This window comes from Mizuhopecten yessoensis, unplaced genomic scaffold (genome assembly GCF_002113885.1).
Source record: "Mizuhopecten yessoensis strain PY_sf001 unplaced genomic scaffold, ASM211388v2 scaffold11137, whole genome shotgun sequence".
Lineage (NCBI taxonomy): Eukaryota > Metazoa > Mollusca > Bivalvia > Pectinida > Pectinidae > Mizuhopecten > Mizuhopecten yessoensis.
This window is the reverse complement of record NW_018408898.1, coordinates 703,486-726,236: the sequence shown is the minus strand read 5'-3', so window position 1 is coordinate 726,236 and position 22,751 is coordinate 703,486. Positions and strand designations below refer to the sequence as shown.

The 22,751-nt window shown below is 35.8% G+C and overlaps 2 protein-coding genes across 3 annotated transcripts; one reads left to right on the top strand and one right to left on the bottom strand.

Moving 5' to 3' along the window:
• Positions 1-1,147: 1,147 nt before the first annotated feature.
• Positions 1,148-13,290, top strand: LOC110466553 (solute carrier family 23 member 1-like). Its single transcript, XM_021523109.1, has 7 exons — positions 1,148-1,333; positions 2,663-2,820; positions 3,129-3,181; positions 10,299-10,552; positions 10,727-11,000; positions 11,696-11,791; positions 13,046-13,290. The coding sequence occupies exons 1-7, from the start codon at positions 1,148-1,150 to the stop codon at positions 13,270-13,272; spliced, it is 1,248 nt and encodes a 415-aa protein (XP_021378784.1). The 3' UTR covers positions 13,273-13,290.
• Positions 13,291-13,299: 9 nt separating this feature from the next.
• Positions 13,300-20,831, bottom strand: LOC110466580 (sodium-dependent glucose transporter 1-like). 2 transcript variants are annotated; one of them, XM_021523166.1, is made up of 4 exons: positions 19,516-19,687; positions 18,188-18,395; positions 15,977-16,262; positions 13,300-14,707 (listed from the first exon to the last, which is right to left on the bottom strand). In XM_021523166.1, exons 2-4 carry the CDS (start codon positions 18,389-18,391, stop codon positions 13,713-13,715), a joined length of 1,485 nt encoding a protein of 494 aa, XP_021378841.1. In that variant the 5' UTR covers positions 18,392-18,395; positions 19,516-19,687; the 3' UTR covers positions 13,300-13,712. The 2 variants fall into 2 exon arrangements, with proteins under 2 accessions (XP_021378841.1, XP_021378840.1); XM_021523165.1 differs by lacking the exon at positions 19,516-19,687 and adding an exon at positions 20,499-20,831 and having other exon boundaries at positions 13,301-14,707.
• Positions 20,832-22,751: the final 1,920 nt, after the last annotated feature.

Sequence of the window (22,751 nt, the reverse complement as noted above, 5' to 3'; positions counted from 1 at the left end):
TTGAAGTCAAAGATACACTTCCGGTTACCCCACTAGAGGGCTACTTCCGGACGAGGGCGCCCGAGAGCTACGCTCTAATTAATTTTCACGTTTAATATATTTTTACTGCATATTTATATTATGGTGAACAAAGAAAATGGCGCGGGACTGAAAGTATAAAATCATAATAATATTCATAGCATTCAGAATATAAAGAGGAGGAAAACAAGTTAATATAACACGACAAAATAACGACCTTGTGTTGTCAAAATGTTTTTACGTTTTATGAAATATATTTATGATTGGTTAAAAAAAACTACGGCATCAAAGCAACGGTATCATTAATACATCTTTTTTTTCCTTTTATTACCACTAATACAAAAATATTTTCGTAATCTATATCGATAAGACTGTATCACATTCATGAATAACATCTGGCGACATGATTGATCTCTTCGGCCGGTATTATTCCTCGAACACAAAAGTATAACATATTTGTTATTTCATTCAGTTGTCTTTCGACGAACCTGTGGAAAACTAGTTCTCAGCCATAGGGAATGACTCATGAAAGAAGTAAGTATTATATATCTAAAACCTGTGTGTCTTGCATCGATTAGCATGTATCATTACCAGACACGTATACCCTATAGAAAGGTTAACTTGACATCAATAGAACAAGTCTCAACTTTTGGGTTGAACGAATATTCGGTATAAGACATCAAATATGACACTTGACATTAATAACCAACAAACTGGGATATTTCTATAGTTTCTATTAACTTTAAAAAAAAATCATTCTCAGTAATAATTCGCTTCTATATCCAGAGTGTTCTAGATAGACGCGTCCTTATTCCTAATACACGTAGATAAATTCGGTTTACGTTTGAGGAAATATAGGCATTCAAATAAATCTAATTTGGAGACCGATCAATCTGAATAAAATCATATGCTGAATGGCTGTGTTAACAGTGTACTAAGTTCAAGGGAAGTAAAACGTTAACGAAGTTAATGTAACAGATGATTGTAATCAGATTGATTTGGAGACATGCAAATGTTTCTAAAGCTTAGATGTGTTGTGACGCTGAGGCCAATTTTATAAAATACCTAACTGAGTTATCACATGATCAGGTTATGCATATGATACAACTAGGTACTTTTCAGCGTGATGATGAAGAACTCACTCAACCAGAATCGGCCACAGAATGGTGATAAGGAATACCACCCATGTCATAACGGTAACGAGCCACTGGAATGTGTCGAGGATATGTCGAGATCAGACACAGGACAGGAGCAGATGTTATATGACGTGGCTGATAGTCCACCTTTTGTCTTGACCATAGTTTTTGCATTTCAGGTAAGTTGGGTTTAAATATAAAGTTAGCACAATTTGTTATATCTTTACATAATGCTGGTTTTCTGTTAACATTGTTTCGTATAGGCTAGATATTTTCTATCTCGCATCATTGATTTATGCACAGATACAAATAGATTATTTTCTGTCAATACTGTATACTTCTTGTATGGATATGTGGTTTCTCATTTCAGTGTGAGTATTGTATGTACAAAAGGTGTATTTTCTATCTAGAATGTGTAATACATGTTGAGATTGTACGTATAAGTTGGTGTTTTCTTCCATCTCTCGTTTGTAAAATCTGTGGATTAATTGGATGGATTTTTTTTTATAAAAAATCGCATATTGCCATCCGTTGTGGTTGATACACAATGCCGATATCACGTGTACGTACATCCGGATAGACTATTCAGTACAATGCAAAAGACTCAAAACAACGATTGTGGCGAAAAGCATTTATTTACGGGTACTTCGAACATGATAAAATAGGTTAACTGGTTTCGATTTCTAAAATTACCACAATCCCACTGTATGTCAAGACTAAACGGTTACTGCGACGAAATCTAGATAACATTTTCAAGTGGAATGTTGTCACTGGGGTCAAATGAACATATTTTTTACGTATAAATATCTTCAAGGATTTTTTCTCCGGTGTTAATGTTTGATTTGATGCCTTTCCTTTTATTTTGATGTCAAGTATTATCGTTTTGTGACTGTGTCAAATCAGAGTTGATGGCATTCCTTGACGTTGGTGAAACATGTTATGCTTGTCACACACCAATACATCATGTTATTTTATAACAATAATCATAAGTATATGATACGTATCAGGTCGTAAGAATAGCACTACAGTGCTGATATTGTATTGTTATAAATATGCGGCGTTAATAAAAAATCTTGTTATCTTGTCAATAAATGTTCATATTTCTCCTTACTCAAGTTTTGCTATTTTGATGTCGTATGACAACATTTAATTGAGATAACACCGAAAAGTTCTGTATTAGCACAAACATGTGGGTAAATATCAGGGTTCTGTACTATGACACCAGTGCATCAATGCCATTCACAGAACAACCAATTAAATATGGCTAGATCGGTTTTGAATACATTATTCGATCTTATATAGATTTCTATGATGCATTTGTATTGTTGCTATTTATTTGTTTCTGTTTCGAACGAAACGTTTTTGTGACGTTGTTCGCTTGTACAGGAGAGATTTTGACGTCACATTCTTTTATTATTATCGTACAAACAATGAATGTTTGTAATACTGATTAGGACCGTTTTCACATCTATATAATATCACTTTAACTATTTTCACCTCTATTATAGCAAGCATTGTCCTCCCTGCCAACGGCCCTGACCGTGTCGTTGTTTGTCGCCGACGCTGCGTGCGCATCTGACTTTCTTGATATCCGGACCTATCTTCTTAGTGCTACGTTGTTTATGAGTGGAGTGACGACGTTACTTATGGTGACAGTTGGAGTACGGTAGGATACGTTGTGTGTCAGTATATTATAATATGAAAAGGCAAAAGCCTTAAAAGAGCGTAGCTTTTGTTGATCTCGGATATTTACTGATTCAGAATACTGCTTTCAGAATGCGATAAGATAAACTTTATTTAAAGTCACCAAATTGAGGAATAACAATCAAACACAATCTCTAATGAGATTTAGACCGACATAACACCCCTCCCCCCCCTCCCCGTTTTTTTTTTTTTTTTTTATGAGAGTCCGTTCTAGGAAGTATGGCAGCAAGTCGTCCGTTTTTGAATATTATGTAACTTTTCCTGTCGAAGGATCGGATGGCTGAACGAGCCCCGAAATGGGGTCAGTTCGGACAGGCATTCGGGTAAGTTCGGCCCCCATTGGATCAGCTTAATTATGACGTCATAAAGCATGCAATATCAGATTTTACCGCCATTTTTACGACGTTTTATGTGTTTTAAAACTACATGGGCCGACCTTGCCACGGTATCATTGGCCGAACCTGTTCAGGCCCAAAATAGATATTTCAATAAATTCTTATCGTGCAGCAATATGGTAGTAGTGAGTGATTGGCTTGGCTTTTATGTATTATCATTTGAAGCTGTCAGTGTGTTACACGTTTGACTGTAAAAAGTAGCAATTCCGTTTCAAAAAGTTCGCATAACTAGAAGCAAGATCATGATTTTCTTTCTACCCTCTCAATAGTATTTGACTCCTGTTAAGTAATTTTACATTAGAGTTTTTCTCACCATTTTTTTGTTCAATGCCCAGCCAACTAAACTGCTAAGACCCTTAAAGATGTAAATATTAGCTCAAAAACAAAAATATCAGGGGCGGTCGAACTTGCCCCGTTTTACCGTATGTAGATATTTGTATCATTGATGATTGGTAAAAATGTATTCACAATATATTTTTAACATCAATGACGCCATTTTATCCCAGTCAAAGCTAAAGTAGATATTTCTTCTTGTGCGTAACGTATATGATGGGTTGGGTGGCGCAGTGGATAGCGCGCTTGTCTTCACCAAAATGGCCGGATTCAATCCCGGTCACCTGCCCGACCATGCGGGTTTTCTCCGCATACTCTAGCTACCTCCCACATTAAGAATTAAATCCTCTGCGTGCTTTCGTCAGGGCACAAAAAGAATTTTTGTCATATGTTTGTTAATTGCTATAGAAAAAGTGCATATTACATATTTGACAATTAGTCTAAGAAAATGTATAGAGATGTAAGTTAAAAAAGAAAATTAAAAAACAACAACATTGTTTAACTTTGATGTAACTGAGATCGTCGTTATATCGACATGAAGTCTCAATCACTTATCCATCCTTAAACACCGTATTGAATATCAAATTGTGTAACTCTCACCGAGGTTTGACAGGTAATGATGTCAAATAGAATTTAACAGTTTCTGTCTGTAACTAGTTATAAATCGGTACGCGTTGTGAAAAAGTAATACGTTGCTGAAAAGGACGTTGAACTCGGGTTGGTTGTCTGGAAAATTATTGTTAATTTCGTCATAAATGCATTAACCATTGTTTCTTTGACGAGTGGTGATGCATAAATAAATTATGTAAAGTCTATAATCAGACTTTCAAAAATGTTAAATTTTTCGTTTATATTCTCAACAATTGGAAATCAAAAGCTGATGAAAACATAAATGTACATGTTGACCTATTGGTTTAGTGCCGGCTCTTTTTGAAGATATCTCCCGGTAGAAATATTAACAGAACATGGTTGATGACAAAAAGGATCTCCAGAAACTATCCCCATTTTTACTTTTTGTGCCAGTGACAAAAACTGAATGAAAAAATCTTGAAGCGCCGACAATGAGATAAATACCAACGGACATCAGTTCCAGAAGTTTCCGGTTATTTTTCATCCTTCCGGAAATAACCGATGAATGCCGATGGATTGTGATGTGCTTGTGACGTCATAGTATGATAATCTCCGAATGAAGTTTCACGCCTGTTAGTATCAGATTTTATGTGATAGAATTTTTGATTCAGAATGTATATTAGTTTTATCTCAATAAACAAGTAATAAAACATGAAGATTGTTTTCACTATATGAAGATGTTCATGTATGGGTTAAAATTGTGTCTTTGCTTCAAGGATACACTTCCTGTTTCCCCACTGGACGTCTACTTTCGGACGAAAAATAATAAAGGCAACGTGTAGCAAGGGGAAACAATTCTGTTTACGCACGCATGTGTTACCATCTAAGAGCTTCGCTCGGGCGCCTTAGGCGCCCGAGAGCTACGCTCTTATTATACGATTATTGCCCTGGTGTGAGGGAGACCTGAAGAGTTGTTTCCCCGAGATAAATCATGTTTCTCGAAGGTGAAGCCCGAGGGAAACATGATTTATCGAGGGGAACAACTCTTCAGGTCTCCCTCACACCAGGGCAATAACTGTTTTATTATTCCGAAAATTCCATCAGTGGAGTCTGTGTTATATACATATAAGAAAAATGCATTAACATTAGGCAATGTTACGAGCCCTTTTGTTGTCACTCTTCGGACTGACCTGTTCGCCCCTATTTCATTAGGTCTGGTAGCATATATATAATACAAATACCTATCACTGTTAGTGTATTTATTTTGCATCAAATTAAACAACAGTAATAGCGCTTCAGCTGTTGGTAGGTGGAATATCTCGTTCCCAGCCATTGTTGATGATTGTGGTGTCGTTCAGAAAAAATCGGCCGTATGAGAGTCTAACAAAGAGAGACAGCTAGTCCGATAATGTGTGAGGGGTCCCGAGGGGGGATACTCGACAGGTAAAATGGATCGCGTGAGGGAGACTCGATGTTTTATAATCCTGTCATGTGACGTGTGTAAACCAATCAAACAAGTTTGTAAAATCTATGAGGAATAATAAAACAACTTGCCTCAAATAAGAACTGAAGGTATTTACATGATCGAAACAAAATGGAACCGACATTTTGCGTGTGCTGAACCATAGTTGGTATTGCTTATGGTCGCTTTGATGACTACATTATTTAACAAGAGTGTCATTCCTGATGTGCTGGTGTAAGCGTGCTCGACCCCCGGAGTCTGATGTTCTTTGGACATATTTGAGATATTTTTGGTTTGGAACAGCCAATGGTGAAATGATCAATATTAAATAAAATAAACGAAATAGCAGCTCGAAATCTAAATTCGTTTTCAATATATATATATATATATATATATATATATCGTATGCATTTAACAACAAGTTCACTTTTAATCGATAATGATTTGTGTTTATTATTAGGCTTCCATTGTTTCAAGGACCAGTTGCAGCGTATATCATCCCAATGTTGGCATTAAAAATGATAGACAAGAACATATGTATAGCAAAAGGCATGTATTGAGATCTATAAGTCTTAAAAGAATAACTAATAAATACATATTTGTTTTAGAAATGTTGTCAATCTGATTAAAATCATATGTTACATGGCTTCGTTAACTTCGTACTACGCCTGAACATCTGAGTGTGCCGCGGTCAGGGTCACGTTCAGGTGACCTTTATATTTATAAACACTCTTTAAATTTTGACCAAAAGGGCGCTAGGAGTTGTAACAAATATGTCGGACATTGATGAGAATGATGCGAAAGTTCTGAAGTTATTTGAGGTTGCTCGTCTGAAACCCGAACAGAAAAAAAATCGAAGCTTTATTAGAGAAGAAAGACTGTATGGGGGTGTTGCCTACGCAATTATTACCCAGTGGGTACGTTTTCCTTGGGGTCGTAGAAACGTCAGTTCCCGCCGCCATATTTGTTTTGGAAAACTAATCTGTTCGATCCCCCTCGCTATTTATCTATCTACCATGATATTCCGATTCGCTTGCAAACTTTTGCCAGCGCGCCTCTGATTGGTTCATCTAAAGGTCAATTGAACGTGACCCTGACCGCGGCACATTCAGATGTTCAGGCGGAGCCATGTAACAGATTATTTTAATCAGATTGAAATGCTGTATACTCTTTCTGAAAACATACAGGTTTCATAGGTTATACAAACAGTATGATTCAATATGGGCGCTGGATCCGCACAAACACACGTTCGCTGGATACGGATTTCTTAAACTGATATATAAGCAAAGACGTTATGACGACAGTGCAGACAAGTCTGATATCTCTTTCTGAAAACATTGGTATACATGTTGCAGACAGTTGTCTCATCAATATTGCGAAAAATCCATGTTAATTTTTTATGCAATTTTTGTGAGTGTTAAAATGAATGTTCATGCTTAGCATGTGCAATCTTTCATAGTGTAATTTTTATTAGATGAAGACCAATTAATTAGGTAAATGTATACGCTGTATTGGATAAATTTAATTATAATAATAATCGGATCCAGGAGATCCTGGATTTTTTTTCTAATAGCGATTACATGAATTACCATAACTTTTCGTTTAGCTAAATTATAAAAAGCAAAACACAATGAATTAATTCGACAATTTTTGTTGCCTATAACAGAAGGCGTACTTACGTCCAACACCAGTATGGAGCGAGCAAACATGACTAGTACGGCACAGCGAGAACTCAGTGAAGTTAAACTGAGAGAGGTTTGTTTGATTTAATCATCTCGCTTCTTTACCATTTTTTCATTCTCTTTACATATTTCACCATTAATATATAAATGAGCAAAAATTGAGGAATTTTTCATACTTGCGTCCTTTTGTATAATGCTGCGTCACGTGTGATCAAGGACATGGTCGTAAGGTTCAATTTATTTAAAAATCAACCTTTATTCAAGCGACATCTCGGTGAAGGTTTTTTTTCTCAAATACTTCATAAACATATCAAGTGAGTCTCCTTATGGACGATCTTATTTTGCTTATATACATGAATATTCATAAAAGAAATTAAGATAGTTATGGGGATTTCTACCTGTCTTACCAACGTTTTATTCGGGGTTCCGTCTGCGTCATAGCTACGAACGCATTCACATTTCAAGCCATTTCAGTGTGAACAAAATCACTTGCTGTTGGAAGTGTAAGCTAGTAAAAACTGTTACCGCGTCAACTACGAAGCGAAGAGTTGCCAAATTGTCAAAAGAAAGCGCAAGGATTTCGTTACGGAAGCATTATTCCGGCTTTGCGTATTGCAGAGTTATCTTCTCTTGAGAGCAGGTATTGATTGTTACGTTATTTTTTTTTGTGAGAGTAAAGTTATCAAATTTTGAGAAAACGACGTAATTTTCACTCACAAACCAATGACGTAACAATCAATACCTGCTCTCAAGAGAAGATAACTCTGCAATACGCAAAGACGGAATTACAGATGGGAAGTATTCTGTGAATACGTCATACATGTTTTATACATTAGTCTGATCAGCGGATACAAATGTCATATGGAAACATTAATGTCTCATTCGCAGGAAATTTGCATAATCGACTTAGTTCTATGGTAAGATAACTCCACCTTAGGGAAACAATGCTTAGTTTGTGAATGCCGTTGTAGACTATAAATATATATATAACGACATAGATTACTACACACAGCATGTGTTTTCAAAACACTTTTACATCACTTGTAAAATTATCCAATACTACAGTTAACACACGCTATAACCGCAGTGCCAGATAACATCATCTCTTTCGTATTACATTTACAGTATATTAGTACAATTTTCTTCTCTAGAAGGGTAAGTCCGAACCTGCATGTATGCAAAATACTACAGAGACATATCTAATATTTCACAGTTCCAGGGATCTCTAATCGTAACTGGGATCATACATTGCCTGATTGGAGCGACTGGTGCTGTTGGTTTCTTCCTACGGTATATTGGACCAGTCACTCTCGTTCCTACCATTTTGCTGAGTTGCGTGTACATAGGTATGGCATCGGCTAAGTTTGCTGGCTGTCATTGGGGTGTGTCGATGTTGTAAGTACCAATTGTTCCCGTTATGCAACTTTTTATACATTTATTTGCTTGCATTCACACAGAAAGAAACGTCGTTTTGTATGTATAATCAATATAACTAGACCATTTTCTGGAATCTGAAGCAATATTATCAACTTTCGTGATAATACCGACATCTTTTAATGTCTTACAAGGATGTACTGTTCAACTATATTATAACTCGGTTTAACGTCCTAACATTACCCTACCAGTCAATAGGACGTTTAAGCCAATCAAATAAAACCTCCTTTTGTCCGCCCGTTCGCTTACCATTTTGGTTTCAAATTGTGCTCTTCTACACTAGCTTATAATCAGAATGGACATACACTTTGTACAATAATTTAAAATATTTTATCTTGTTCTTCAAAGTTGCTGGCTATTTTTATTTAGACTATGATGTTCGAATCTATTGGTAGGGTTTTCTCTCTGATATGTCTTATCTTAGATCAAAGAGAGAATACTTAATTGCAATTACTATCGAACTTCTTACTTATGTTTCTGTGTTCGGTATCCACTTTTCAAAGTGCAGCTGATCGTTTTGTATATGCAAACTGAAATGAACCTTAACTCCTTATTCATGCGAAGAGTATTATCATATTTAACTCGTATATAAACTTCTGTGCTGTTGCAAACCATTCATTTTGTTTAACTAGCACTGCAGCGGTATCCTTATCCTCTCACTGTATCTCGGACACAAGAACATGCCGATACCTTTCCTGTCAAGAGAGAAAGGATTACATATCGTTTGGATGCCTTTCCATCAGATGTGCTCGGTAACACTTTCACTAATATTGCCTGATATTAATGCTTGAAAAATGTTAATTATTTATACTGATGCTCGCAAGTCGTTTAGATACTTTTTAGTAGTTGCTTCAAATCAAGATTTGATGTTTTATCAGACATTAGTCATTAGATGTATGCTATAACTGAATATCTAATTATCACCAGGCATTTGAAAAGCACAATATCGCACAATATCACACACTTATCACCAAATTACAATGGCAAAGAGTGACTTGAAGTCTATGGCGATACCTGTCCAACTTCTTTCGAATATTAAATGAGAAAAAAAACCCAGAGACAAATATTGCTTCGTACGTTGTACATACCAACGTTTTTATTTCTGCTAAAAAGAAAATTATCGTCAATATATCAATATGCATATTGCAGATATTGATCGGCATGCTTGCGGGCTGGGGTCTGTCTGCAGTGCTAACGTACACAGGGATGTTGACTGACAATAAAGATCATTACTCGTACCAAGCCCGTACTGATGCACAGCCAAATATTGTCAGTGATGCAAACTGGTTCAATTTCCCCAAGTGAGCGATGCAATTGATTCATTCATTTTAAGCCACCATGTATGGGTATTTGGATATAAATAAAATCTGTTTAATAACTAATTAGACAGTGCCTTAACAATATTCTCAGAAAAAGACTAATCAGTATCATTAATCGTTTGTCGTATAAGCTGATAGTCCTAGACTGATATAACGTTGAACATTTGTTATTTTGCTGTATTTTGTTTTCATTCTACGAACATTTACAAGTAGTTAAAATAACAGCAAGAAATGTCATATTTCAGATAAATTTGGTACACCTTTGTTCAACACCGGAGTATTTGTTGCATTTTTGATAGCAACGGTGATATCTATTCTCGACTCTGTCGGAGACTATTACGCATGCGCACGGGTTTGTAATTTGCCTCCTCCACCTCGGAATGCAATAAACAGAGGTATAGCAATTGAAGGTCTCTGTACTGCAATATCGGGAGCCGTCGGATGTGGTCATGCGACAACAACATTTGGAGAAAACATAGGCACCATTGGGCTAACAAAGGTTAGTGTTTCCCTAATATTATTATTCTAAGTGCATTTGATGTAGAAAGACGTAGTTTTGAGTTATAAAACACATTAGAAATTGTAAAGCGTGTATGTGGGCAAATTTTAATAGAACACAGCTGAGGTGATATACGTAAATGTTGTTGACTTTATAATTTCTCCTTTACTGTAGGTGGCCAGTAGAGATTTGTTTGTGGGGTTGGCGCTTGTTTACATGCTGTTCGGAGTGGTCAGTAAAGTGTCTGCAGTATTCCTGTCCATTCCCTATCCAGTTCTCGGTGGTTCTATTATTGTCTTGTACGGCATGTTTAATGGTATTATCCTGTCTAATCTCAAATTTATATCCCTTTCCTCAACACGAAATATATCTATTATCGGAACCTCGCTCCTGCTTGGACTCATGGTGCCGAAATGGATAGAAGATGAACCGGACGGAATCAGTACAGGTAAGTACGTACAATATAAACTTGCAAAACGTCACGGTTGAAATTGTTTTTGAAGATGTTGAGAATAATTAATATTTTAATAGTTTAAGTATGTGGATACAGAAATGCTTTTTTGCATACCTAATGATCTAAATATGTAGCTGTCTATCAGATATGTGTACGGGTATCAATCCGCTCTTTTCCAGTTATTAGTAAAAGTAAGGTTTATCTATACATTATGAGCATCCTGTTACGGAAAGGTGTTTTGTTGGTTTGTATTCATTATGTTTGGATTTTGAATCTACATGTTGGAAAGGATTGGATAATCGATGCAACTGTTCCGTTTGTTGGTGTTCAACACATCATTTCTGTGACAAACTATATGTTCACAATATACCCTGCCAGAACATTGTAAACGTGTGTTTTTTTGGCTTTTATTATACCAACAAAGCTACTTAAACATGTTTCATTTTGTTATATGGTAGTGATAGTCAAATGACTCGACACACGTCCAGTATACGCAAAAAACCTGTGCTGCCACCTGCCTAAATTAGGTATACAACATCATTGAGTCACGACTTATTATTGGTTAAGGGGAGAAAACCCTTTTTCATGAATAACACATTGTTGAACATTTTAACAAAAAAACATTTTAGTATACCTTATAATGCATTATTTAAGCATTTACAACTTTTTGAAATCAAATATATTAACAGGTGATTCCTATTACGACAACATTATAAGGACGCTGCTTGTAAACCCGAATCTATGTGGAGGAGTGCTCGCCTTCTTCCTTGACAACACAGTACCTGGTAAGTTTACTTTCCAATAGTCTTTCTTTATCACGGCATTTCTGTCACGACAATTCCTCACACACGTTCCCGGTGTATTCTCGTATTTTTGCTAAGTAAACGATAAACCCGACTTACCCTCCAAGGGAAATAAAGCTCACACTCATTTTTATTCTGATTACGTCATCAGATCATTCAGCGTAACCTGGGTAACGTCATCAATTTTGTCACAAATGTTATGCTAACCTTAAAAAAGCTTACCCTCGTGTAACGAATTGTCTGTCTACCTTACACAGATGTTACAGATTCTTCACTATCAAATTTGCGATATCATTGAATGAGGATCTCTTTAAGGAGTGTTTCATCGTATAACTAAATATCATATTTGCTACAAATATACATCAGCAAGAAACAAGAAAGAAAGAGGAAAAAAACTTGTATATACTTATTATAACTCGACCGTGTCAAGAACAAATTTCAGTTCGACCATGTGTATGGACCTAACTGATATGACAGCATAATTACACACTTATTTTTTCAGTTTGTACTTTAATGGGTTTTTTTACCAATGTAAGCGATATATAAAATTCATAAAAGACGTTTAAAATGATTCCAATACAAAGTTTTTAATCGTCTCACTGCTTGATGATGAGTAACTTTCTTACTATCACAATATTCCTCGGTATCAAGATATGTTAATTGCTACAGTTGTACAAACCATGCTAACTACTTGTGACGATGTTGACATTTAGAGGTGTTACCTAAGTGTATCATGGGATCACAAATATAACGAAAGGTGTAGAAGAACTAGTTATCAAAATGTCGTCATTCTTTACAATAAGGCTGCGCGTTGTTTTCAATGGGTTAACCAACGAACGCAATTCTACCGTTTCTGCTATTATTTACAAAGTTTGACTTTCAAAAAAATTGTTATCAGCCGTGAAGTGAATATCTTTTTTTTGTTGTACAGGTGAACCAAAACAACACCTTAAGTTATCATCGCTTCATTTACATTCGAACAGAAAAAGATATGTGGCTTTAAATGAGGCGAATAGAAAACACCACCAATACCAAACTGACAACATAATACTATTACATGTATCTTATATATTTATGCCATCCCGTGAGCTATATTTGTTTGACGAGATTGGACCTAATATCTGATAAGCAACAATACGATAAATATATTTACATGATAACAAATAGGTTATAAACACCAGGTCCTTTTTTATTGTACAAAAAATGTAGCTCAAATTGAATTTCCTTCCCTTTTAGGGACAAGACGTGAACGTGGCATAGATGTATGGCATAAACCAACTACAGGAAACGGAGACATTCCAAATAGTGAATCGGAACTTGCTATTTACAACCCATGGTTTCCAAAAAAATGGTTAAGTAAAAAAATATGTCGTTTCGTACCATTCTGTCCCGATTCGCAACTCATCAAAGTTGACAGTGTTGATGAATATTCACTAGTTCCCGTTAATTCAGTATCTCCGTAGCATTGTTTGAAGTTAGGAAACGCTTATATCAAGCTCAAGATAGTAGAACGAAGAAACTGATAAAATATCAGTAATTCACCTTGATGCATTATAAGACAATTTTTAGCTTTTTTAATCAGTTCTATCATTTTGATTTTAGAAGTAACAGTGATCTAGGTAACTTTTATTAATTCTGGATTAGCATTTAACATCCCCTACCATTGTATCTGTGGTGGCTAAGTTCATAATTTCCAGTCAAAGAATAAATGAAGAAACGCAAAATGAGCATAGTCGTCATTTGAAAATCAAAAAGCAGAAAAGGAAGATGTTTCCATTATTATCTACATTTTTAATACCTCTAAGATGTTTTACAGCAACTATAACGTATGTATACGGTGCGGATTGGAATCACACCGTGTAAGTATTTTATGATTTTTTAAACAAGAAATAATATACTACATTTACTTCTTCATTAACTTAGAGTAACATAATATCAGAAAGGCATTTATGATGTTAACTATAGACTTCGCTACACACAGATAGCAAAACCAAAGAAGCGACACTTCGTCCATCATATAACCGAATAGCATTGGCGCAAGCAGAGCCCCTAAAAATGCCGTTACATTTATAAAACTAGATATTTCGCCTCTAACTGGAATCAAACTTGCATTTATCCAACTCAAGAAATTTGGCCAGACAAGACCAAAGGGGATTCCGATGACGCATACAGATACCCAGACACCAACGTCGCTGAAGGCATGTGCACTTACAGTTAGTCCTACAAATCCAAGTGTGTATGCAGTAGTCGACAGTAATAAAAGTGTATGAGATTTGAAAAAACGGACAAGAACTATGCCACATATACTTCCCAAAAGTCTGGTAAAAAAGGCAGTAGACGTGAGCATTGCTCCTGACATGTTCGTCCAATGAAGATATTTTACGCAGAATGTACTCAGATATCCCGTAAAGGTAAAATCAACTGCATTATGGAATAAACTATAGACACCAACATTAAACAACTGAAGACGTTTAAGAAATATCGAAAAAGTTCCTATGAATTTGTTTTTCTCCTTTGTGACGAATGACATTTTGTTGGATTTTGAAAATCGGAACAATCTGAAAAAAGGCAGAGCAATTACCATACACAGTCCAGCTGAAATTGAATATGCAATATAGAGTTGAGATGGATTGTCATAAGGATCGCGTAATGCGGTTTCATTATAATGACTTCCAAAGCTAATATTCGCAACGGATGATGTGGAGTTATCAGCGACTGAAACGTTGGTTGGAGCCAAGGAAGACGAATTGAAGATATAAGCATGTCTCTTTGCGAGGAATGGTCCTGTCGCTATAGGTGCGAGTACACTTGCAATGATTGATATCGCGCCATGAATCATAAGGTATGAGCGTCCTCTTCCCGTAGGTCCCCAAATTAGCACTGACTCGGAATAGATTGCTGAAAAATTTCAAAACAACAATAGTATACATGCATGAATAAAGAAAATATTGCTGTATTACAGAATCGTTCTTTTTTTACTTGAAATAATCATAGCAGACACTAGCTACTCCTAGGAATTAGCTGTCCGGATACTACTCTAACAAGCAACGTTATGATCAATTTAAACGTTTTGATATTTATTGAATGTTTGATGTCATATCAAAACAAAGTGCAAGTTATAACGACAGCTGAACCGACGTAAGTGTAAGTAAACTTACTCCGAGGACTGTCTAATCTTTAGGCATATATTTCAAAACCCGATGGACTGATTCACATGCCTCGTATACCATAGATAAGTATCTAACTAAAGTTTACGAGAAAGTTTTGGCTATTACTGATAATAAAGGTCATAAACGATGTCAAATGTCTAATGTTTGCATAAGAGCATAAAGAGACTCTCTACTTTAATGCAGAAGGTTCAATAGGTTTTATTGTTTTAGTGAATTTTTATATTACACACTAAATACTTCCTCAGAGAATTATTTTATGACTGCGTCGGACAAATAGTCATCAATAGATTTATAAAACATTCCTTTCTTAATGGCGTATGGGTAGATAGAATATACAACTCGATGGGTTCAGAAATTTAGTAAAATATCCGATGCTTTGCCAAAGGTTTGACTCACAATTCATTACCCCAAGAATATAATTAGCTTTTATTTCTGATAAAAAAAACATTTCCTGTCAGCGTCTATGCACGACAAGAAACTATATCATATATAATGACGCCATGTCATCGAGGAAATATATTTAACACACCACTGGAAATGTCATCAAACGTTCAGAGCATTGAGGACTATTTGTCGTTACATACGGGATTTCGTTGTATGATACTTTGTTTTTGTTTGTCGGACCAGTCATCTTTAATATAAAAGATCGGTAAGTAGGCAAGATGAAATCAGCATTGGTAGACTTAAATATTGAGATCAACATTAGTATAATTAGTTACTGACATCAACATTGTTAGACTTAATTATTGAAATCAACATTTGAAAAAATAATTATTGGGATCAACATTGGTACGCTTAATTATTGAGATCAACATTGGTATATTTAAATATTGAGATCAACATTGATATACCTAATTATTCAGGTCAATTTAGGTATAAATAAATATTGCGATCATTATTGGTATACTTAAATATTGAGATCATCATTGGTATACTTAAATATTGAGATAAACATTGGTATAGTTGATTATTATCAACAAATAATGAAATAACTTACCAACAGCTAGGATACCTCCAAAGATACCCAGCACGACATGAGCGAAGATCATCAGCTCGTAGAGAACGCACCACGGTATGGAGCCCACAACAAGACCAAACATAACCAAAGAAATCCCAAATAAAAGGAATTTATTCATCCTAGAATAAATGACCCCTGCTAGTAAAGATCCCAGGAATCGACCTGTGTAGTATGCTGTCATAAAAGCCGATCCTTTCTGAAGATCAACCCCAGAAATGCGAATGACGTCCGGAAATGCTGGACCAAGCTGACCTTTTATCCACCCCTAAGAAAGAATCAGATAAACTGTTTATAAAAGGTAACGGTTGGGACTCCAGTACGTTAATATTTTCGTTTGTTTATTTATAAATACAGAGATCTAACTTTCGTTTGAGTTCTTGTCTAATTTTAGCCATTACGACTTTTTGGGACTAATCTATAAACAGTCAGAACATTTTATCTAAAAATGGTCATAGTCCAAATAACCTGCACTGCTACAAAGCTAGATCGTTCAATGCTGTGGTTATTAGTAATTAGGTTTCATGGTTTCATGTAAATTCGCGGACTTTCATTTTCAGTACGTGCTCAATGAGTTCTCAATCGACTTCTTATTACAAATATTTGTTTAAGAATCAGACATCAGCAATTTTCAGAAAAATAACATGTTACGAGAAAATGTTTGATTTTCTCTTTATGGTATGAATGTGAAAACTAATGTACGATAAGGGGTTTCGAGAAAAACCCCATAGTATATACCTTTCCTGCATCAAAGATGTTACTGTACAACGGGTGTTTATATACGTTACATACTAAACAAATAATATAACTTTGCCGTAAGGCACTGTATTATTGTGGTCGGCGAAAACAGTAAACAGATAAAAAAAAATTAAAAATAACATGGAAGATATTCCTACTTAAATTACTGTATTTCCCTTTATATTGTAAAAATATTTTCTTTTTATTATTGTTAACGTTATTAATGTAGTATGCACGCCGCTATCAGCCGCTTCATTATCTTGATAAGCATACAGCTGTTGTCAATTGCATATAATTGAATGTTTAAAATGTGAAATATATATAGGCGAACACACACGTTTCGACCATTAAAGTCGCTTTGTAAGGCATATGTAAACAAGATTGTTTGTTTGTTTATGTTTAACGGCCCATCGACGGCTGTGGTCATTTAAGGGCCATGGTGATTTATTCATTTATTTTATTTTTTTAACAAACATGTGAGTAGTGAAGATAAAATCAGATAAAATGGTTAATTTTAAAAGCATTCGCATTGTATGTGTAGATAATAAGCCCAGTTTAAGCAATCATAGAAAATTACTCTCATTAAATTTTTTACTGCACTACAAATATTTTAATCGCAAACTTTGTCGGCTCAATCCGTTGAAGCTACCAGCCAAATATTATGATACGATTCAATGCTTTTCGGTTCTTCAGAAGAGGTTGTTTGAAGTGTTTTGACATATTTGTCCCTGTAGCCTTGTAAGTAGCTCGAAGTCATTTTCCTTCTCAAACATTGTTGGCTCTATCCCAAGCTGTGACCTTTAAAGTAGATTGAAGTCATTTTCATTCGCATTCTTTGATGAGCTCTATCACAAGAAGACATCAGCCAAATATTATGATTATATTCCTTTCGATTATTCAGAAGAAGTAATTCGATGTTTTTGACATATTTGACCCCCGTGAACTTGAAGGTAGGTGAAGGTCATTTTCATTCGTAAACTTCGTCGACCTCAATCCAAAGAAAGTATCAGCCAAATATAAAGATTCCATACCTTTTCAATTCTTCAGAAGAAGTCGTTTGAAGCGTTTGACATTTTTTACTCCTGTGACCTTGAAAGTAGGTCAATGTCATATTCATTCACAAACGTTGTCGGGCTCTTACCAGGAAGCTACCAGCCAAATATGAACATTCTATACCTGTCAGTTCTTCAGAAGAATCCGTTTAAAGTATTTGACATTTGACCCATTTGTCCTTAAAAGAAGTTCAAGCTCGTTTATAGAATACACATATTATTGTTAAGTCACCTAAACCTCGACGGAATTCCTCGTGATACCCATTTCAAATTCGTCAATGCGTGGTTTCATCAGCTTAAGAATATATCGTCCTTGATCGCCATTGATCAAAGACGGTAATGTTAAAATTAAATACGTTGAATGCTTCACTTGTGTATTTGATACATTGTCGAGGATACTGACCATCACAACGTACGCTGACGACACACAGATACTGCGAATGACCTGTAACCTTGTGACCTTGTTGTCTCTTAGTTCAGCGTAGAACGACGATGGCTTGACCTCTGGCACCTTGTTGTCCTCATCATATTCGTCATCCTTTTGCATGGGGACAGCCTCCTGTTCTGACCCTGGGACTCCATACTTGAGCTCTGTATCCATTGTCATTTTTCTTGAAAATAGATATTACAAAAAGCATATTTCTATAAAAATTGTTACAGAGTTACAGAATGTATTGGAATATCTTTTACTTCGGTCGATATGGTAGGCTGACAAACAACATGCGTCTCCAGTTAAAATCACATAGTTGAATATCAAAACACATACAAGCAATAAGTCTTTACTGGGGCTAAGACATCAATGTCGCCATTGTGACATTCAATTTATAAAGTATAAATCAGTTCGTTAACACTGTTGCTAAGTAAATATTTCTTTATCATTGAAATTTGTTCAACAAAACGCTTGAGCATTTTACATCGTCAAAAATTGCGATGAACATGGCATTTTGTTAAATAAATCCACATTACGCTGTATTATGTGTGTAGTAGGGTTAAGGGCAATGACACAAGAGTTTGTCGCCTCAACTCGCGTTGTGTTCTCAGTCAAATGATGACAAACAGGCGACACACAATTCTGTTCGCTCCTACTACCCAAGGTTCATTCTGCCAATGGCAGAGAGTGAAAATATCACCAAAAGTAGATAAAGTTCAACAATTTAATATATATATATATATATATAAACAATGATGATATTTACAATGAAATAATATGTAGTCCTGTAGTCATAACCAATAGATGAACAATATATAAAGAAACGGGTCAAATGAACCCTAAAGTTTACAGTAAATTCATCTATCAAATTGCCTTAATATCTTGTAAATCCGAGATGAAATTCCAGCTAAAGCTGACAACATAGCAAAAATATAACAATATGGGATAAGTTTAACAACTGATGTGCCCCAGGGAAATAGCTACTGGAGTGTCCCTAAATATATAAACAACCCAGGAGTATTATACAAGAGTATTACATGTCAACAAGCCCTAATTATATAAGTACATATACAGAACCCCCCCCCCTGTAAAGTTGATCCAACTACATTACTCAGTAGCGGTAACGTGCATGCGTAAGACCACCAGGACTGCTGTAAACATATCTAACTCCCAACATAATTTCGCCAAACCCTATTAACTAATTAGACTACAGGAACTCTAGTTGAAAGAAAGGTCAGAACATCCTGCTGTCAGGACGATACTAGTGAAACACTAGTGAATTAACATAGAGAACAACATACCGCTGACGGGACGGAGTTAGCGAGATACTAGGATAAACAGAACATCCTGCTGACAGGATGGGTACTAGGGAGGCGAACCTCACCTGTAGGAATGCCCAACAACGTCGGCTGCCGACTAGAAGTACAGAGATCGAATACCCCAAAACTACCGGCTTTTATACGTGTTCAGCAGACGAAAATAGTAAGCAGACGACTGGCTCAACCCGGAATCGGTGACCAATCAAAAAGCAGTTTACATAATCGAACCACTTCCGCCAACATGGCGACAAAATAGGACAACAAACAGTGTACGAAGTACTCTGTAACAAAAAACAGGCATTATGAGCTTCCCCTATAACGCACAGTATTACAAAATGGAATCTAACGGTGAAAAGCTATTCCAGATAGCCTAGTGGCCCTGTGCCATGGTATAAAAAGGTGCGTATAACCATAAAACTTGTACGACAAAAATCCGACTCCGCCACATGTGTAATATGTGTATCACTCCTCACAGGAATGGAACGCAACATGTGGAATGTACATTCTCACAATTCACATTTCAACACGCACGCACACACACAAACACACGCACGCACAAACACGCACATGCATTATCTCTTTCGCTCTCTATCTCACACACAAATACACATACGTATACAAAGCATAGAGAACCCGTGTATACGAACGTGGCTAATGTACAGCAACCATATGTGATATATTTATAGAATTCAATGCCATGTCAGACACAGAAGCTTCACACATAGTCAAGTGATAATTATATTGAAAATCAATAAATGTCATAAATAACAACAGGAGGCCATGAGGAGATAAGATCTGCTTTACTCTACGGTTCCCATCCTAAACATCAAATCTCAAACACCAATTAAATGCTGTGACAGGATGCATGCAATTTTTTCAGATTCCATATCAATAATACATCTAATGTGATTTTGTTGCTACAGTATTAATAATCTATCGGCACTTGTATAAGATACTAAGCTTACCTGTGTGTGTCTCCACCACGTCCTAAAAATCAGTGTGTATAATACACGCTGACTATAGATGACCTGCTTAACTACTCCACGTGACCAGCAACGGTGGCGCTAGTATAACACAAATCTGATTCCACGAGCTCTCGACAAAAACAATTGTGTACACACGAGCCTTGTTAACTATAGCAGTTTGTTGTGCACAGGCAGCGAACTCGGTTGAAATCATGCCTTGGCTGAAGTCATCTAATTGTTTTTGTATTGTGACATTAAATTGTGTACTCCGGTTCAATTCTGATGTAGTGTTAACCCAAATGGATAACTGTGTCAATACAATGCACTACCATGTTATGCTCGGTTCATTTAATGTGTAAATAAGACTGAAGTATAGGTTTGTGTTTACATCCTCACTGAAATGAGTGGCTGCAACGCCTAGGTCTTATTGTACATTGAACCGATTACAGCATTGATGTGATATAAGTGGCCCCGTCATCCGGTTATACCGTCTTCAAATGGCCGCAGCTGTTGCGAGGATTTCAAACACGATACAAACAGACAAAGGCATTAAAGCAATAACGTTTTGAAATAAACTATACGTGAATAGTAAATTCATTATTATCACCTTACAACATAAACATGGTTTAATAAGCAATAATAATCAGTAGCTCTCCAATTTTTATGAACGTAAGAAGACTGGCTTTTCTAGCTGTGCATAATATACTGTAGAAACATGTTTCAGATCAATATCTTATCATCACCCTTATTACTCATATTAATGACACTTGAAACTAAAAAACTAAATTTTAAGAGAGGATTTTTTACTTTACTAGCTAATGATTTGAAAAACGTTATTCAAAATACTGTGTAAGAAAACTTTGAATCGACTACGAGCATATAGCCTTAAAACTAGTTCCTGATTAGGTAACTATAAATATGTAAAATTACCATAAGGACTATCGCCGTGTCCTTCATTTGCCTTGCTTAATTATGTTGTTTTACATTTGGTTGTCAACTGTCGACCACACTTACTGATAATCGAACAATTTAAACAGTGTATATGAATACTAGTATCTTGTATCCGGGACACGTTTAACAGTATTGGACATCTGCACACTATAAACAGTCCTGCTGTAAAAATCTTCAATCGTATTGAAATAAATATATGCAATTTACTTGATGATATATTTTATTAGGTAATTAAAATAATAAATTAAATACAAATAGTATCATATCATTTTCCCTGTGTTGAGGAGAAAAGACAGATTTGTCCTGTATACACTAAGTATACGTAACTGTTGCCCGTGTCTTGTGGAGAGGTTTTGACCGATGCAATTGAAATGTGTGTGCCAAGTAGGTTGCCAGAGTTTGTTCTAGCTTCGGACGTCAAACCGTCAAGTACCATTTGAAATATTTAAAAAAAAATAAAAAAATACAATAATATTTTAAAATATAGTTTGGATTTAATGTTTTGTATTCAATATTAGGTATATATTTGTTGGGTATATATGCCAATTGAAAACGATAATTCTTAAATTTGTATTAAATGTATTTCATACATTTTTTAATGTGTAATAAGCGAATATGTAGTGTTTTGTGGATAAGTAAGTATAACGTTATTGCAATATTAGTATTAGTCGGAACAAACAGCACTAACATATTGTGGTATCGGAAGTTAAGAGCAATTATAACACTTCTGTTTTATTAAGTCCCTATAGAACGCCTTTACCTTGATCACGCATGGAGTTACTCCTCCATCAGCCGAGTATTAGTTTGAAAATACTCCTGCAGACTCATTTGCTCGGCAGTGTTGAGGGATGCCGATACACTCCCTCGGCTGTTTTCGGAATTCCTCACGGAGACCGCCGAATCAATCAGGTGAAATATGGGTGGAACACATATACTGACCTCACACCGGCAAGTTACATGTAGTATAGGTATTGAGACCATAGCGCAGAGGTCATTGACAGAGTGGATACTTTTTGCGGCTTGTGACTTGTAATGTTTTACTTCGGTATACTGCAGCTGGTAATGTGTTCTCGTTTGAGGGAACTACAAATTTGCTATTTCGCTCAAGCTATATAATCACGCTTAGTACGGATGTTCATTTTATCAAAAAGTAAGAATTATGGTTATATAATAACATATTAATATGCAGCTGTATTGCCAAATTCAACGTCAGGGTGGCAGCAAGATTGATAGACTAGTGAACGACCTTTGGGATACAATACTGACACAGCGGGTAACTTTCATTCAATTCAAACGTCAGGA

What these genes read in the sequence shown, in the direction of transcription:
- LOC110466553 (XM_021523109.1), top strand. Translation starts at nt 1,148, where the DNA reads ATGAAGAACTCACTCAACCAGAATCGGCCACAGAATGGTGATAAGGAA. An exon ending in ATGGTGACAGTTGGAGTACG is followed by an intron (nt 2,821 to 3,128) that starts GTAGGATACGTT and finishes TTCCTGTCGAAG; the next exon opens with GATCGGATGGCTGAACGAGC. An exon ending in CAGTTCGGACAGGCATTCGG is followed by an intron (nt 3,182 to 10,298) that starts GTAAGTTCGGCC and finishes GTCATATTTCAG; the next exon opens with ATAAATTTGGTACACCTTTG.
- LOC110466580 (XM_021523165.1), bottom strand. Translation starts at nt 18,391, where the DNA reads ATGACAATGGATACAGAGCTCAAGTATGGAGTCCCAGGGTCAGAACAG. An exon ending in CGTCAGCGTACGTTGTGATG is followed by an intron (nt 16,263 to 18,187) that starts GTCAGTATCCTC and finishes ATTCTTTCTTAG; the next exon opens with GGGTGGATAAAAGGTCAGCT. An exon ending in TGGAGGTATCCTAGCTGTTG is followed by an intron (nt 14,708 to 15,976) that starts GTAAGTTATTTC and finishes GAAATTTTTCAG; the next exon opens with CAATCTATTCCGAGTCAGTG.